The sequence below is a fragment of the Staurois parvus genome, unplaced genomic scaffold, assembly GCF_062004578.1.
Source record: "Staurois parvus isolate SC_StPar_1 unplaced genomic scaffold, SC_StPar_1.0 ptg000449l, whole genome shotgun sequence".
Classification (NCBI taxonomy): domain Eukaryota; kingdom Metazoa; phylum Chordata; class Amphibia; order Anura; family Ranidae; genus Staurois; species Staurois parvus.
In genome coordinates this window covers 4,379,397-4,394,026 of record NW_028318245.1, presented here as the reverse complement: position 1 = coordinate 4,394,026, position 14,630 = coordinate 4,379,397, and the positions used below count along the sequence as shown (strand labels likewise).

General features: G+C 48.7%; 1 protein-coding gene across 1 annotated transcript; it reads right to left on the bottom strand.

Annotated features, from left to right (window-relative positions):
- Positions 1-8,237: 8,237 nt before the first annotated feature.
- On the bottom strand, positions 8,238-13,289 carry LOC149453392 (uncharacterized). The gene is made up of 6 exons (XM_089688294.1): positions 12,589-13,289; positions 12,207-12,344; positions 11,997-12,120; positions 11,375-11,880; positions 11,122-11,263; positions 8,238-9,625 (listed from the first exon to the last, which is right to left on the bottom strand). Exons 1-6 carry the CDS (start codon positions 12,751-12,753, stop codon positions 8,403-8,405), a joined length of 2,298 nt encoding a protein of 765 aa, XP_089544420.1. The 5' UTR covers positions 12,754-13,289; the 3' UTR covers positions 8,238-8,402.
- Positions 13,290-14,630: the final 1,341 nt, after the last annotated feature.

Below are 14,630 nucleotides of genomic sequence, written 5' to 3'. Positions count from 1 at the left end.
CTCTCTCAGACAGCCAATAAAAACCTCCACCAAATATGGGGCCAGAGTCACCTTAAAGTGCTTATAAAACTCGGCTGTCAATCCGTCTGGCCCAGGCGACTTCTTCATGGCAAGCTGATCAATAGCTTTCACCACCTCATCTGCCGTGATGTCCTCTGTCAAACTCACAAGAGAACTGCCATTTCCCAGTCCTGGAGTAGAGTCCAGAAAACCCAACATGCTCGCCCGATCGAGGTCCCTCCTACCCAGGAGGTCAGCATAATATGACCTGGAGGTTTCCAGGATCCCTGACTTGGACTTTGTCAGGGAACCCGTACTGTCAACCAGGCCTACAACTGACTTAACTGCTCTACCTTGTTTGCAGTTCTGGTAAGGGTCGGGCGAGTGATATTTCCCATAATCCCTTTCCAGAACCAAAGAGGCATGCCTGTCATATTGACACTGCCTGAGCAAGAGTTTAACCTCAGAGATCGCTTCTGGATCTCCATTATTCGAGACAAGCCGATCGAGCTTCCTCCGCAGACGCTGGTAGGTGACATACTTATCAAGCTGTTTATTCCTTCCTATGGCCTTGAAAAACCCAACGATCCTTCGTTTTGTAAGCTCCCACCACTCGGACTTACTGCTGCAAACGTCCATGATTGATACCTGTGCCTGAAAAAAATCCTCAAAGGATTGACTCACCTTCTCATCGTCCAGGAGTGCCGAATTCAGCTTCCAGGTACCCCTCCCCTTAGGTGGTGTATCGGGGCCACTCAGAGTCACAGACAGAATACAGTGATCGGAAAACTCCACCGCCTGACACAGTGGTGCCGAGAAGGCGGAGTTCCCCTTTAAAAAAAACCTATCTATTCTACTCTGACTAGAACCTCGCTGAAAAGTGAATCCCGTGTCGTCTGGGCAGCAATGAATGTGCACATCAACCAGACCTGCCTCTCTAGCTATTTTGTTTAAAAAAAACCCGTCACAGTCCAGCCTGACTCCGGTCCCTTTCCTGTCCTTAGTCCTAGTGACGGTGTTAAAGTCACCACCGAAGACAACTTGCTGGGCTGTAAAAAGGAAAGGCTTGATCTTCATGAAGAGGCATTTCCTGTCCCATTTTGTCTGGGGCCCATAGATGTTAATCAGGCGCAGGTCCTGCCCCCCCATGGAGACGTCTAAGACCATGCATCTCCCCATTTCTACCTCAATAATCCGCCGACAGGTTACCATGCCGGAAAAAAGTACCGCAACTCCAGTGTAAGGCTCGGCCGCAAGAGACCAGAAGGAGGGGCCGCGCCTCCACTCCTTCTTCGCCATATGAACATCCCCCAAACTGGACAACCTGGTCTCCTGCAAAAAGAAAATGTCAGCATCAAACCTGCTGAGCAAAAATAAGGCCATGTTACGAGCGCTTACTGATTTTATGCTGGCGACATTAATGGTCGCCACCTTCAAAGGAGTGGGAACCGCCATCAGGATGATCGAGGTACCCGTTTCTTAGCCTGCTTACCCCCCTCCCTACTTGGAGACCCTACACGCTTCATAGTCCTCTGTGATTCCTCCTCCATGGAAACCAGAGACTCATCCCCTGAAGATCCCTCATCCTCCACCTCAGATAACACATCAAATGTGTTTGACACCTCCACCCTCCCAGGTACAGGCACATCCTTCTTCCGCTTCTTCTTCCCAGACTTCCTTTTTGCCTCCAACCACTCCATATCATCATTTGATAAACCGGACCGCAAAGCCCCCTCCCCTTCCCTTCCACCATCACCAACAACATCATCCACCCCACTCTCTCCACTCACCACAGCAGTCCCCCCAACCTTCACCCCAATACCCCCACCATCATTCACTCCACCCCCCAGCGCCTCACGCGCTCTGACCCTCCGACGCCGGGGAGGGGGGGTCGGTGCAACCATACACATTGGTCCAGTTCCCTCCACAGCCCCCACTACCTCTGGGGAAACTGACACAGGAGGATCAGACACAACATCCACGGACACTGACTCAGGGGGCACAACACAAGGAGATGACACATTAGAGGGACCATCAGACACTGGGACCACAGGGACAGAGACATTGGGGACCCCTGGCCCAGCCCCCCTCTCCTCTGCCTCCTCCATGTCCAGACGAAAAAAACTCTTCCACCAAAGCTGACTGGTTGTGCATGGCCTCAGGGCACCGGTTGTACGAATGGCCAACCTTATCACACAGATTGCACCTGATGATATTACAATCCTTAGCCAGGTGCCCCAGATCCTGACATAGGGAGCACTTCATCTCTGGACATGAGGAGGCCAAGTGACCCCGAGAACCGCACTTATTGCAGAGCTTGGGCTGTCCAGGGTAGAACACCACAATCCTGTCCTTCCCAATGAAGGCTGAGGAGGGCAGATGCTGGACCACATTCCCACACACATACAACCTCATCTGCACCGACCACCCACCAGTCCATATCCCTCTCTCATCCACAATCTTCCTCAGGGGTGCAAGTAGCTCCCCAAATCTCCTCAGCCAGACAGCCAAGTCAGCCGAAGGAATGGACTCATTCCGTACTAGAATGGTGACCGTCTTCACTAGAGGTTGGCGTGAGACAACCTTTGGGACGAGTCCCCTCCACTCCGGCTGACCCTTATACATGTGTTCATACTTCTCCCAGAATATATCCAGAGGCTCGGGGCGCACAAAGGACAGGTCATAGTCATAGGATCCTACAGGGCTGATCAAGGCGAAGATGTCATCCGCCCTAAACCTCCAAAATCCTGTCCACCACCGACATCCTGACCGGGGGAGCACCCCCACCCTCCCATCTGAGCTGCACCAAATTCCTCCTCCTGAAGGACAGGGGTGCAGATGGCAGGCCTGCAGCAGATCTCCCCCCAGAGCTGACAACATGATGTGACCCCCTCCTCCCAGCCAGAGCCCCAGCATAGGTCTTATTTGCAGCATTAGTTGTAGTGGACCTTAAAGCTGCACCCTGCCCATTGGTTGCAGGAACCTCAGAGCCCCCGCTCTGCAGACCACCATCAGAGGCAGCAGCAGTCACTCCATCCACCAACACACAGGCATTCCCCTTTCCAGCATTGCAAGCACTCTTATCATCCATATGTTTCCTTTCACTCGTGGCACTACTGCTCCCAGCAGACTCACTCACACCAGATGCTCCTGTCTCCCCCTCCCCCAACATACTCCTCTTAGGCAAAAGCCTTCCACTCCTGGTCACTCTCCCCTGGGTTTCAGCAACACCTTTCAGAGTGCTGCTGACAATTTCCCTCCCACCATTTTCTGCTGCATTTGCAGCCATCAGCAGGGATTGTCCAGCAAGCGTGTCAGATCCCCCCTTTACCTTCCCCCCAGCAGAGTCCACAGTCACAGGGTTCCTGGTATCAGAGTCCTCAGTCCCAGCAGAGAGCAGTCCTGCAGGCACAGCAGCCATCTTCCCTGCAGAGCTCTGTGCACACACAGGAGGATTTCCCTCCAAAACACTGCAGTGCACATGGCTGTCCACACTGGAGTCCAAACTGTCACTTTTAATAAAGCGTGGCTTTTCTGTTTTTTTCTCCTTTACAGGACCAGGTACAGAGTCCTCACCGTCATCTTCATCCTCAGAGTCCTCAGAAAAGCGGAAAGTTCTTCCAATTAGGGAAGACTCCAATTCCTCAATGTATTTTAGCAGCCCTCCGCCATATTCCTCTACCTCCTGTGCTGTTCCTCCAGCTTGCTGTGGAGGGAGGGAAGCAGAGGCTGACATTTCCTCCAGGGAAGCAGATCCTGAGGTGGATGGGATAGCAGGGGCAGCATCCAGGACCCCCTCCTCACTCTCCACCCGTACTGCCACCGCCGATGCTGGATCCTTACCGGAGTCTCCCTTCATCTTCCTGAACCTTTCCTCATTCCAGAACTTTTCTCTGAAAGCTCCGCTCTTCTCCTTCAGCGTCTTTACCAGATTCTGCTGCTTCTTAATGGCGACCTCCAAACCCTTCATCTCCGGCTTCATACTCTGCCTCTTGCTGCTCCATGACTTGTCATGGAGAACTTTCTTCTTCTTGTAGTCAGTTTTCAGACTCACCAACTCTTCCTCCTCCTTTGCGATTCTCACCAGATAATCAGCAACCCGCTCTCTAAAGACAGGGAGGGATTCCCCACTTTTAGGGCCACAGCCAAGGTCTTCAGGTGCTGGTAAAGTATGGGAAGGCAAGCTGGGTCCCTCAGGGGGAGCATGGTCTGAGCCTAGCCCAGAAGAGGCCATGTTTTTGGGGCCAGGCGAGCAGGCCTGGCCCCCTAGTGCCTGGAGAGGGAGAGCACCTGCAGCACAACCTCTCTGGTGCAGAGTGTAAGCTCCTCTGGTGCAGAGACTGATGTGACTGGCTCAGTTCTCTCTGTACAGCACTGCGGTATATGTCAGAGCTGTCATCTAAACACCCCCTCAGGCTAAGAAACTATTAAACATTGATCCCATGCATGCAGCCTTTCTTCAAAAACCTGATCAAAAATCTTCCCAACCTCACCCAGAATGTTGTGCACCACCACTTCGACAGGAAGGACTTTTTTGCAAATGGAAACCTGACACCGTGCATTCCACGTGTAGTAACGGACTACTAAACTAACTAGAAAAAGTTTCTCAAAATCAAAGTCCTGGTGAGTTTGAAAGGCTCCGTAAGACCACTCCGCGTAACTCAAGCGGGAAAGGAAAGGGATCCCCAGAGCCCCACCCTTCTGCTTGTAGACTTCTATATTCAAGGGGCACTGAAGGAAGAAATGGTCCATCGTCTCCTCCACCCCACCGCACTCCACTATTGGACAACCACGGTTCTCCGCAGAGCGATGCTTCAGGTTGCCCTTCACATAGAGTCTGCCATGAAACGAGAGCCAGGCCAAATCCCGGAACTTTAAAGGGATTCTCTCCAGATTCATCAAACGCAGGCCCTCCCTCATAACCGGGCCTGGGCAATCCCACAAGGCCAATGGCTCGCTAAAGGCAGATTCAACAACCCTCCTCTCTAGGACCTTCCTAGGAAGAGACTTAGTTTCCTCCACTGTCACTCGCCATTGCCGAAGCATTCTCAGGCATGGGGCAAAATAAGTCGGGAACTTACCATGTTGGACCCTCAGGCTTTTCACTGGCCCAGCATTCTCCCAGCTCTGCAGAAAAGGTCTAAACCAGGACTGGAAAATACCAACCCACCCAGGCGGTTCCTCTGCCAGCATGCTACCAAAATTATGTTTACAAAACATCAGAGAAAAGAAAACCACCGGGTTGACCATACCTAGGCCACCCATCCGTCTGGGAAGGTTACAGATATACCATAACAGCTGGAAGAAACATCTGTAGATCTTCACATAGAGAGACACTGGCAAAACACAGACAAAGCTGACATACAGAAATACCGGGATCAGGTAAGTTTTAATCAAGTCAATCCTTTCCCTGTAAGAGAGTATCCAATCCTTCCAGCTGGCAACCTTGGCATTGGCATCTTATAGCCTGCTTACCCAATTTGCAAGGCCATAATCACCGGGACCAAATCTGATGCCTAAAACTTTAATTTCCTGCTGGGGCTCTGGGAAGGCGTCCGGAAGGGTAAAGCCTTCGCCTTCCTCTCCCATCCAGAAAGCCTCACTCTTATCCTGATTGATCTTTGAGCCAGATGCCTCAGCATACTGTTCCACCACCGAGACCACCTGCACTTATTGCAGAGCTTGGGCAGTCCAGGGTAGAACACAACAATCCTATCCTTCCCAATGTAGGCTGAGGAGGGCAGATGCTGGACCACATTCCCGCACACACACAGCCTCATCTGCACCGACCACCCACCAGTCCATATCCCTCTCTCATCCACACCGACCACCCACCAGTCCATATCCCCCTCTCATCCACACCGACCACCCACCCGTCCATATCTCCCTCTCATCCATACCGACCATCCACCCACCCGTCCATATCCCCCTCTCATCCACACAGACCACCCACCAGTCCATATCCTCCTCTCATCCACACCGACCACCCACCAGTCCATATCCCCCTCTCATCCACGCCAACCACCCACCAGTCCATATTCCCCTCTCATCCACACCGACCACCCACCAGTCCATATCCCCCTCTCATCCACATCGACCACCCACCCGTCCATATCCCCCTCTCATCCACACCGACCACCCACCCGTCCATATCCCCCTCTCATCCACACCGACCATCCACCCGTCCATATCCCCCTCTCATCCACACCGACCACCCACCAGTCCATATCCCCCTCTCATCCACATCGACCACCCACCCGTCCATATCCCCCTCTCATCCACACCGACCACCCACCAGTCCATATCCCCCTCTCATCCACCCATCCATATCCCCCTCTCATCCACCATACCATATCCCCCTCTCATCCACGCCGACCACCCACCAGTCCATATCCACCTCTCATCCACACCGACCACCCACCAGTCCACATCACCCTCTCATCCACTCCGACCACCCACCAGTCCCCATCCCCCTCTCATCCACATCGACCACCCACCCACCAGTCCATATCCCTCTCTCATCCACACCGACCACCCACCAGTCCATATCCCCCTCTCATCCACACCGACCGCCCACCAGTCCATATCCCCCTCTCATCCACACCGACCGCCCACCAGTCCATATCCCCCTCTCATCCACACCGACCATCCACCAGTCCATATCCCCCTCTCATCCACATGGACCACCCACCAGTCCATAGCCCCCTCTCATCCACACCGACCACCCACCAGTCCGTATCCCCGTCTCATCTACACCGACCACCCACCAGTCCTTATCTTCCTCTCATCCACACCGACCACCCACCATTTAGTATCCCTCTCTCGTCCACACCGACCACCCCCCAGTCCATATCCCCTCTCATCCACACCGACCACCCACCAGTCCATATCCCCCTCTCATCCACACCGACCACCCACCAGTCCATATCTTCCTCTCGTCCACACCGACCACCCACCAGTCAGTATCCCTCTCTCATCTACACCGACCACCCACCCGTCCATATCCCCCTCTCATCCACCAGTCCATATCCCCGTCTCATCCACACCGACCACCCACCAGTCCATATCCCACTCTCATCCACACCGACCACCCACCCGTCCACATCCCCCTCTCATCCACACCGACCACCCACCCGTCCACATCCCCCTCTCATCCACACCGACCACCCACCAGTCCATATCCCCCTCTCATCCACACCGACCACCCACCCGTCCACATCCCCCTCTCATCCCTGCCGACCACCCTCTAAATATCATAATGATCCCAAAAATAGTGATGTGATCAAATCAACAAAATGTAGCGACTTCTGTGACTTGTGCGCTGCACCTCCACCAGAAGTAAGTAGCAAGCAAGTCCAGAGCGGGATGACACTAAGGGGTGTTCCTGCTTGTTCCTCCTGCCAGTGACCCGGTCGAAGGCGGGATCTCTCCAGCAGTCAAATGATCAATCAAAAGTAGAGTAGCCAAGTCTCCATCTCCAGCAAACCAAAGAAAGGGATTCCTCCTAGAGGGCAAGCTTGTAGACCGCGCCCGGAGACAGTAGATAGCAACCACGTGGAGCATAACATCATCAATGGATAAAAAGCACTTACAAAGATGGCCGCCATCTGGATACGGCGGCGTGACGTCAGCACGTAGGCTCCTTCCTGACACGTTTCTAGATGTGTGGATAGTTAGTTTTGGTTTTGTAACTTCTCTCTCGTTTTCTTAAACTAGTTTCATTTCTGTACATGGAACCACCTTCTATGGTATCCCTCAGTTTCTGTTCTTCACGTAACTATATTTATTTTATTTTTTTACATTTATTTCAGGTACTTATATAGCGCAGTCAATTTATGCAGCACTTTACATATATATTGTACATTCACATCAGTTCCTAACCCTCAAGGGGCGTACAATCTAAGGTCCCTAACTCACATTCATACATACACATATTAGGGCCAATTTAGACAGGAGCCACTTAACCTACCAGCATGTCTTTGGAGTGTGGGAGGAAACCGGAATACCCGGAGGAAACCCACCCCCTACCCGGAACTGCAAAATCACGTATATATACACGTGATTGTATGCACCCCTGCCGCCCTGTGGCAGTATTTCTGCTATAGGGTGGTGCGGAAGCGGTTAATACTGTCGATGTATACCAGTCAAAGACAAAACCCTGACTTGTCGACCAATACTGAACAAAATATGTTAACACAAAATGCTATTGTACTACAGAAAAACAAAATCCACTAAAATTGAATCCCCTTAAATGTTTTATTCATACAAAGACTAAACACAAGCAATGGTAGATGAAAGCACAGCAGACTGATGGACGCCCGACTCAATATCGAATCTGTGGTGTCTCTGGTAGCTTTTGCTCAGTGAAGGATATCCCGCACTTTGTACATGATCAACGATGATCAATCCATGTGAATTCTCTGGTGCCTAACAAGGTGGCTTTTCTTAGTGAAAGATTTCCCACACTCTGAACACGAATATGGACGCGCACCAGCGTGCATCATCTGGTGTTTAACAAAGTCTCCTTTCTGAGTAAAACATTTCCCGCACTCTGTACATGAATAAAGATGCTCGCCCACATGAATTCTCTGGTGTACAATAAGAACTCCTTTCTGAGTAAAACATTTCCCGCACTCTGTACATGAATAGGGGCGCTCGCCTGTGTGAATTCTCTGGTGTCTGACAAGGTGATCTTTCTTCGTGAAAATTTTTGCGCAGTCTGAACATGTAAAAGGACGGTCCCCCGTGTGAACCTTCTGGTGTTTAACAAAGTCTCCTTTCTGAGAAAAACATTTCCCGCACGCTGTACATGAATAAGGGCGCTCACCTGTGTGAATTCTCTGGTGTCTAACTAGGTGAGATTTATTAGTGAAAGATTTGCCACAGATTGAACAGGAATAAGGGCGCACACCAGTGTGAATCATCTGGTGTTTGACAAAGTCTCCTTTCTGAGTAAAACATTTCCCGCACTCTGTACATGAATAAGGATGCTCACCCGTGTGAATTCTCTGGTGTACCATAAGACCTTCTTTCTGAGTAAAACATTTCCCGCACTCTGTACATGAATAGGGACGCTCCCCTGTGTGAATTCTCTGGTGTCTAACAAGGTGATGTTTCTTAGTGAAAGATTTTCCGCACTCTGAACATGAATAAGGACGGTCACCTGTGTGACTTCTGTGGTGTTCAAGAAGCTTTCCTTTGTCAGTAAAACATTTCCCGCACTCTAAACATGAATAAATACTCTCACCAGTGTGAATTATCTCATGCTTGAAAAGGTTTTTGGTGTCAGTGGAAGATTTCCCACACTCTGAACATGAGAATAGATTGTCCCCTCGGTGAGCTCCTTCATAGGGTGCGGACGATTCCTTGGGATTAGATGGATCTGTTGATCTATCTGCAGTGTGAGATCCAAAATAGACATTTGCAGTCCTAGTATGTGATTGGTCAGAAGATTCCCCCTGATCAGAGGGATCCATTGATGTCTCCGGACAGGAAGGTCTGTGATGGATATTGGGTGTATTTGGATTCACTCCTGGAGAATCCTGTGTGATGGCATTATCTTCTGACTTCCAATCAGCAGATAATAGAAGAAGTCTCTCCAAGGAATTCCTGACATCAGCGCCATCTGATGGAGAGAACGTTTTTAAACAAACATAAAAAAGGCAGTAAAAAGATTATGTATTTTGTTCTAGCAATCCACAGTTGCAGAGTCCGTGTATTGGAAATGTACAATTACAACACCAACATATGAGAACAAATCAGATCAAAACACCTACGGAACACTGGGGAACATTGTTTTGTGCATCAACGACAGCAGCAGAGATTGATCTTTAGCTACATCAACATTATATTGAGGAATGGAGACGGACCTTTCATATGGTGTCCAGTATCTCCTCCTCATTTGTTGGGAACATGATGTTATATTGAGGAATGGAGATGGACCTTCCATATGGTGTACAGTATCTCCTCCTCATTTGTTGGGAACATGATGTTATATTGAGGAATGGAGACGGACCTTTCATATGGTATCCAGTATCTCCTCCTCATTTGTTGAGAACATGACGTTATTGAGGAATGGAGATAGACCTTCGATATGGTGTCCAGTATCTCCTCCTCATTTGCTGGGAACGTGACGTTATATTGAGGAATGGAGATGGACCTTTCATATGGTGTCCAGTATCTCCTCATTTGTTGGGAACATGACGTTATATTGAGGAATGGAGATGGACCTTTCATATGGTGTCCAGTATCTCCTCCTCATTTGTTGGGAACATGACGTTATATTGAGGAATGGAGATGGACCTTTCATATGGTGTCCAGTATCTCCTCCTCATTTGTTGGGAACATGACGTTATATTGAGGAATGGAGATGGACCTTTCATATGGTGTCCAGTATCTCCTCCTCATTTGTTGGGAATATGACGTTATATTGAGGAATGGAGATGGACTTTTCATATGGTCCTCTCTCCAGTCAGTAACGTAATTATCTTTTCGTTGACTTTTAAATTCCTCTAGCTACTCTTGAGTAGTGACGTGGAGGCTCTGTGATGTGAAGTGTCTTGTTGGGAACATGTTACATTGATAAAAGGAGATGGTACATTCATACAGTATATGTCCTTCTCCTTTCATCAATGTAACATTGTAACTAAGGATCGTGGTGTTCACAAAGCAATGATTTTCTTCCTGTTAGCAATTAAAATTTCTTAACTACTTTCTTATTGAAGGATGTCAAGTTCTCCATCTTGAACAGGGACAGAAGAAACTTTTGGGTATACAAAAGTGTTCTTTGCCGTATGAGCTGTGAAAATGAAAAATGTCTTTGATGAATCTCTATTTTACAGCAAAAATGATTGGATTTGATCCTATCTAAATATATTTATGGCTTCCAATATTTGTGGAGGAAAAAACAGTGTTGAATGTTTATCTGGGTTGTTATTGGATTGCCATCTGGAATTAGGAAGGAATGTGTTTTCTGCCTTCATCTGGATCTCTAAGTCATTTTAGTGGGGTGAACTTGATACACATTTGTCTTTTGTTAATCCATAAAATGATTTGAATAAATATACTTTGTACTCATAGAAGCAAAATGAACTGTTTCTGCATTTTGTGATCATCACTTACTTGTGTCCATATGTAGAGAAGATTCCTCCTGTTTACTTGGCATATTCATCTCCCCCTCCTCCATAGACTGCTGATCTCCACTCACCAAGGTCTCTTCTTCTTCCACTTTAATTTCAACTTTGATGTCTTTCAGTTCTTCACACTAAACCCCGAAAATGACAACAGAATTCATTTATAGAAAGGAACAATATATTACAAAGAAGAATGTGGTCTTTGAATGCATTTTTAGGTCTTCATGCTCAGTCCCACCTACCTGATGATGGTGAGGGATGGTGTGACCTTCCTGTGTGGAATCCCAGGAATACAGAGGATGGGGACATCTCTCCGGTGGGTTTCCATGACTGGATCCATCTACCTGATGATGGTGAGGGATGGTGTGATCTTCCTGTGTGGAATCCCAGGAATACAGAGGATGGGGACATCTCTGTAGTGGGTTCCCATTACTGGATCCATCTACCTGATGATGGTGGGGGATGGTGTGATCTTCCTGTGTGGAATCCTGGGAATACAGAGGACGGGGACATCTCTCCAGTGGGTTCCCATTACTGGATCCATCTACCTGATGATGGTGAGGGACGGTGTGACCTTCCTGTGTGGAATCCCAGGAATACAGAGGATGAGGACATCTCTCTGGTGGGTTCCCATTACTGGATCCATCTACCCGATGATGGTAAGGGATGGTGTGACCTTCCTGTGTGGAATCCCGGGAATACAGAGGACGGGGACATCTCTCTGGTGGGTTCCCATTACTGGATCCATCTGTAGGAAACACACACACTGACTGAATCCATTGTTTCTATGTGTTTATCAGATGATGGGGGATCTAGGTGGACCCTCCGTACTGCTCTCTCCTTTACAATAAAGTCTCCTCTTACCCGGTGATGTGAGGGGCGGCTGATTGTCCATCATGACGTCCTTGTAGAGGTCCTTGTGTCCTTCTAAATACTCCCACTCCTCCATGGAGAAATAGACAGTGACATCCTGACACCTTATAGGAACCTGACACACACAATGATACAGTCACCATCCAGACACATCCCTTGTCTGTTACTGGAGAATGTCCCAGAATTCCTGGCACCGCTCACCTCTGCTGTCAGCAGATCAATGATCTTCTGGGTGACTTCTAGAATCTTCTTGCCATTGATTTTCTTGGGTTTCAGGGAATGAGGTGAATGAACTCTTATGGTTAAATGATCACCAAACATCTTTGGAGGAAAGCTCTGCTTTGAAAGAAGCAACACTAATATCATGTGACCTCCCAGAATCCTCCTCACCTCTCCGGTCAGGTCTGTGTTTTATTAATAGAGATCAGAGTGATGTCATGTGACCTCCCAGAATCCTCCTCACCTCTCTGATCAGGTCTGTGTTTTATTACCCCCCCTTTGACCTGAAGCAAAGGGCAACATGCTTATACTCACTCTGATGTCAACACCCTTGACCTTTATCTCTCCCAGCTATGCATCTCACCTCTCCGGTCAGCAGGTAGATGATCTCTAGGGTGAGGTTTAATATGTTCTCAGTCATGTGACTCGGGTCCTCTTCCATCCTCATTGATGTGATCATGTGATCCATCCAAGACTCCGATCTCTGTAGACAGATCATATAGCGCCTTCGCTGGTCATTATAACTCATGGAGAAGTAAAGATTCACTATTAACCCTTCGTCCAACAGTGAGGGAGGTTTATAACTACAACAATGTTTTAAATATTTTATATTCTTTAAACATATATTTTTTTATTTATCATTGTAATTACGGTAGTGAGACGTTCTATTTATGAAGACATCATATGTCTCTCTCTCTATGTGCTTGTGTGATACATCATCATCTGCTGGAGATAAAAGACGTCACGGTGACTATGGAGGAAGAGGACAGAAGTGACAATGGGAGAAGAGGATGGGGGTGACATTGGAGGAAGAGGATGGGGGTGACATTGGAGGAAGAGGACGAACGTGACGATGGAGGAAGAGGATGGGGGTGACGATGGAGGAAGAGGACAGACGTGACTAGGGATGAAGCGGACATACATGACTATGGAGGAACAGGAAGGACATGACGATAGAAGAAGAGCACGGGCATGATGATGGAGGAAGAGGGCGGACATGACAATGAAGGAAGAGGAAGAACATGACGGGGGGAAGGGGTTACTGGGTGTAAATATAAAATAAGATCTTATTACCTCCTCTGCTGCCAGTTCCAGCAATGTCTCCTCTCCACTTCCTCCCGACTCACCTCTCACCCCTTTACTTCATTTTTAGAAACCTACATCATTTCCCTTTTGTATGTTACCTCACTTCCTGTCTGCTCCTGACACCACTTCCTCTTACTGACTTCCTATGTATGTAGATTCACACCTTTCCTATCTCCATGTCCCACCATGAATTATCTTTCCTAGCGCCAACTTGGCTGCCTATTACTACATGTACAGTGAAGGAAATGCGTATTTGCTCCCCTGCTGATGTTGAATGTTCGCCCACTCACAAAGAAATGTTCGGTCTAAAAATCGAATGTTCGGTGTATTGTAACACTGAGAGACAGAATAGCAACAACAAATTCAGCAGAAATGCATGTCTAACAAATGATGACTGATCTGCATGTTCATGAAGGAAATAAGGATTTGATCCCCTTCACAAAACATGACTTAGTACTTGGTGGCAAATCCCTTGTTGGCAATCACAGAGGTCAGACGTTTCCTGGAGTTGGCCCCCAGGTTCGCACACATCTCAGGAGGGATTTTGGCCCTCTACTCTTGGCAGATCCTCTCCAAGTCATTAAGGTTTGGTGGCTGACGTTTGGCAACTAGAACTTTCAGCTCCCTCCATAGATTTCCAATCGGATTAATGTCTGGAGACTGGCTAGGCCACTCCAGGACCTTAATGTGCTTCTTCTTGAGCCACTCCTTTGTTGCCTTGGTCGTGTGTTTTGGGTCATTGTCATGCTGGAACACCCATCCACGACCCATTTTCAATGCCCTGGCTGAGGGAAGAAGGTTCTCACCCAAGATTTGATGGTACATTGCCCCATCCATCATCCCTTTGATATGGTGCAGTTGTCCTGCCCCCTTAGCAGAAAAACACCCCCAAAGCAGAATGTTTCCACCACCATGTCTGACAGTTGGGATGGTGTTCTTGGGATCATAGGCAGCATTCCGGCGAGTTGAGTTGATGCCAAAGAGCTGGATTTTGGTCTCATCTGATCACAACACTTCCAACCAGCCCTCCTCTGCATCATTCAGATGTTTTGTGGCAAACTACAGACGGGCCTGGACATGTGCTTTCTTGAGCAGAGGGACCTTGCGGGCACTGCAGGATTTCAGTCCTTGTCGGCGTGTTGTGTTACCAATTGTTTTCTTGGTGACTGTGGTCCCAGCTGCCTGGAGATCATTGACAAGATCCTCACGTGTAGTTCTGGGATGATTCCTCACTGTTCTCATGATCATTGACACTCCACAACATCCACACTACATTCTCCGACAGCTCTCCTCCTCCCACCATCCACACTACATTCTCTG

Excerpts from the sequence above, each read along its gene's own strand:
- LOC149453392 (XM_089688294.1), bottom strand. The coding sequence starts at position 12,753 with ATGAGTTATAATGACCAGCGAAGGCGCTATATGATCTGTCTACAGAGA. Across the intron at positions 11,264-11,374 it reads CCATCCCTCACCATCATCAG|TGTGAAGAACTGAAAGACAT; the intron begins GTAGGTGGGACT and ends TTCGGGGTTTAG. Across the intron at positions 9,626-11,121 it reads TTCTCTACATATGGACACAA|ATGGCGCTGATGTCAGGAAT; the intron begins GTAAGTGATGAT and ends TCTCTCCATCAG.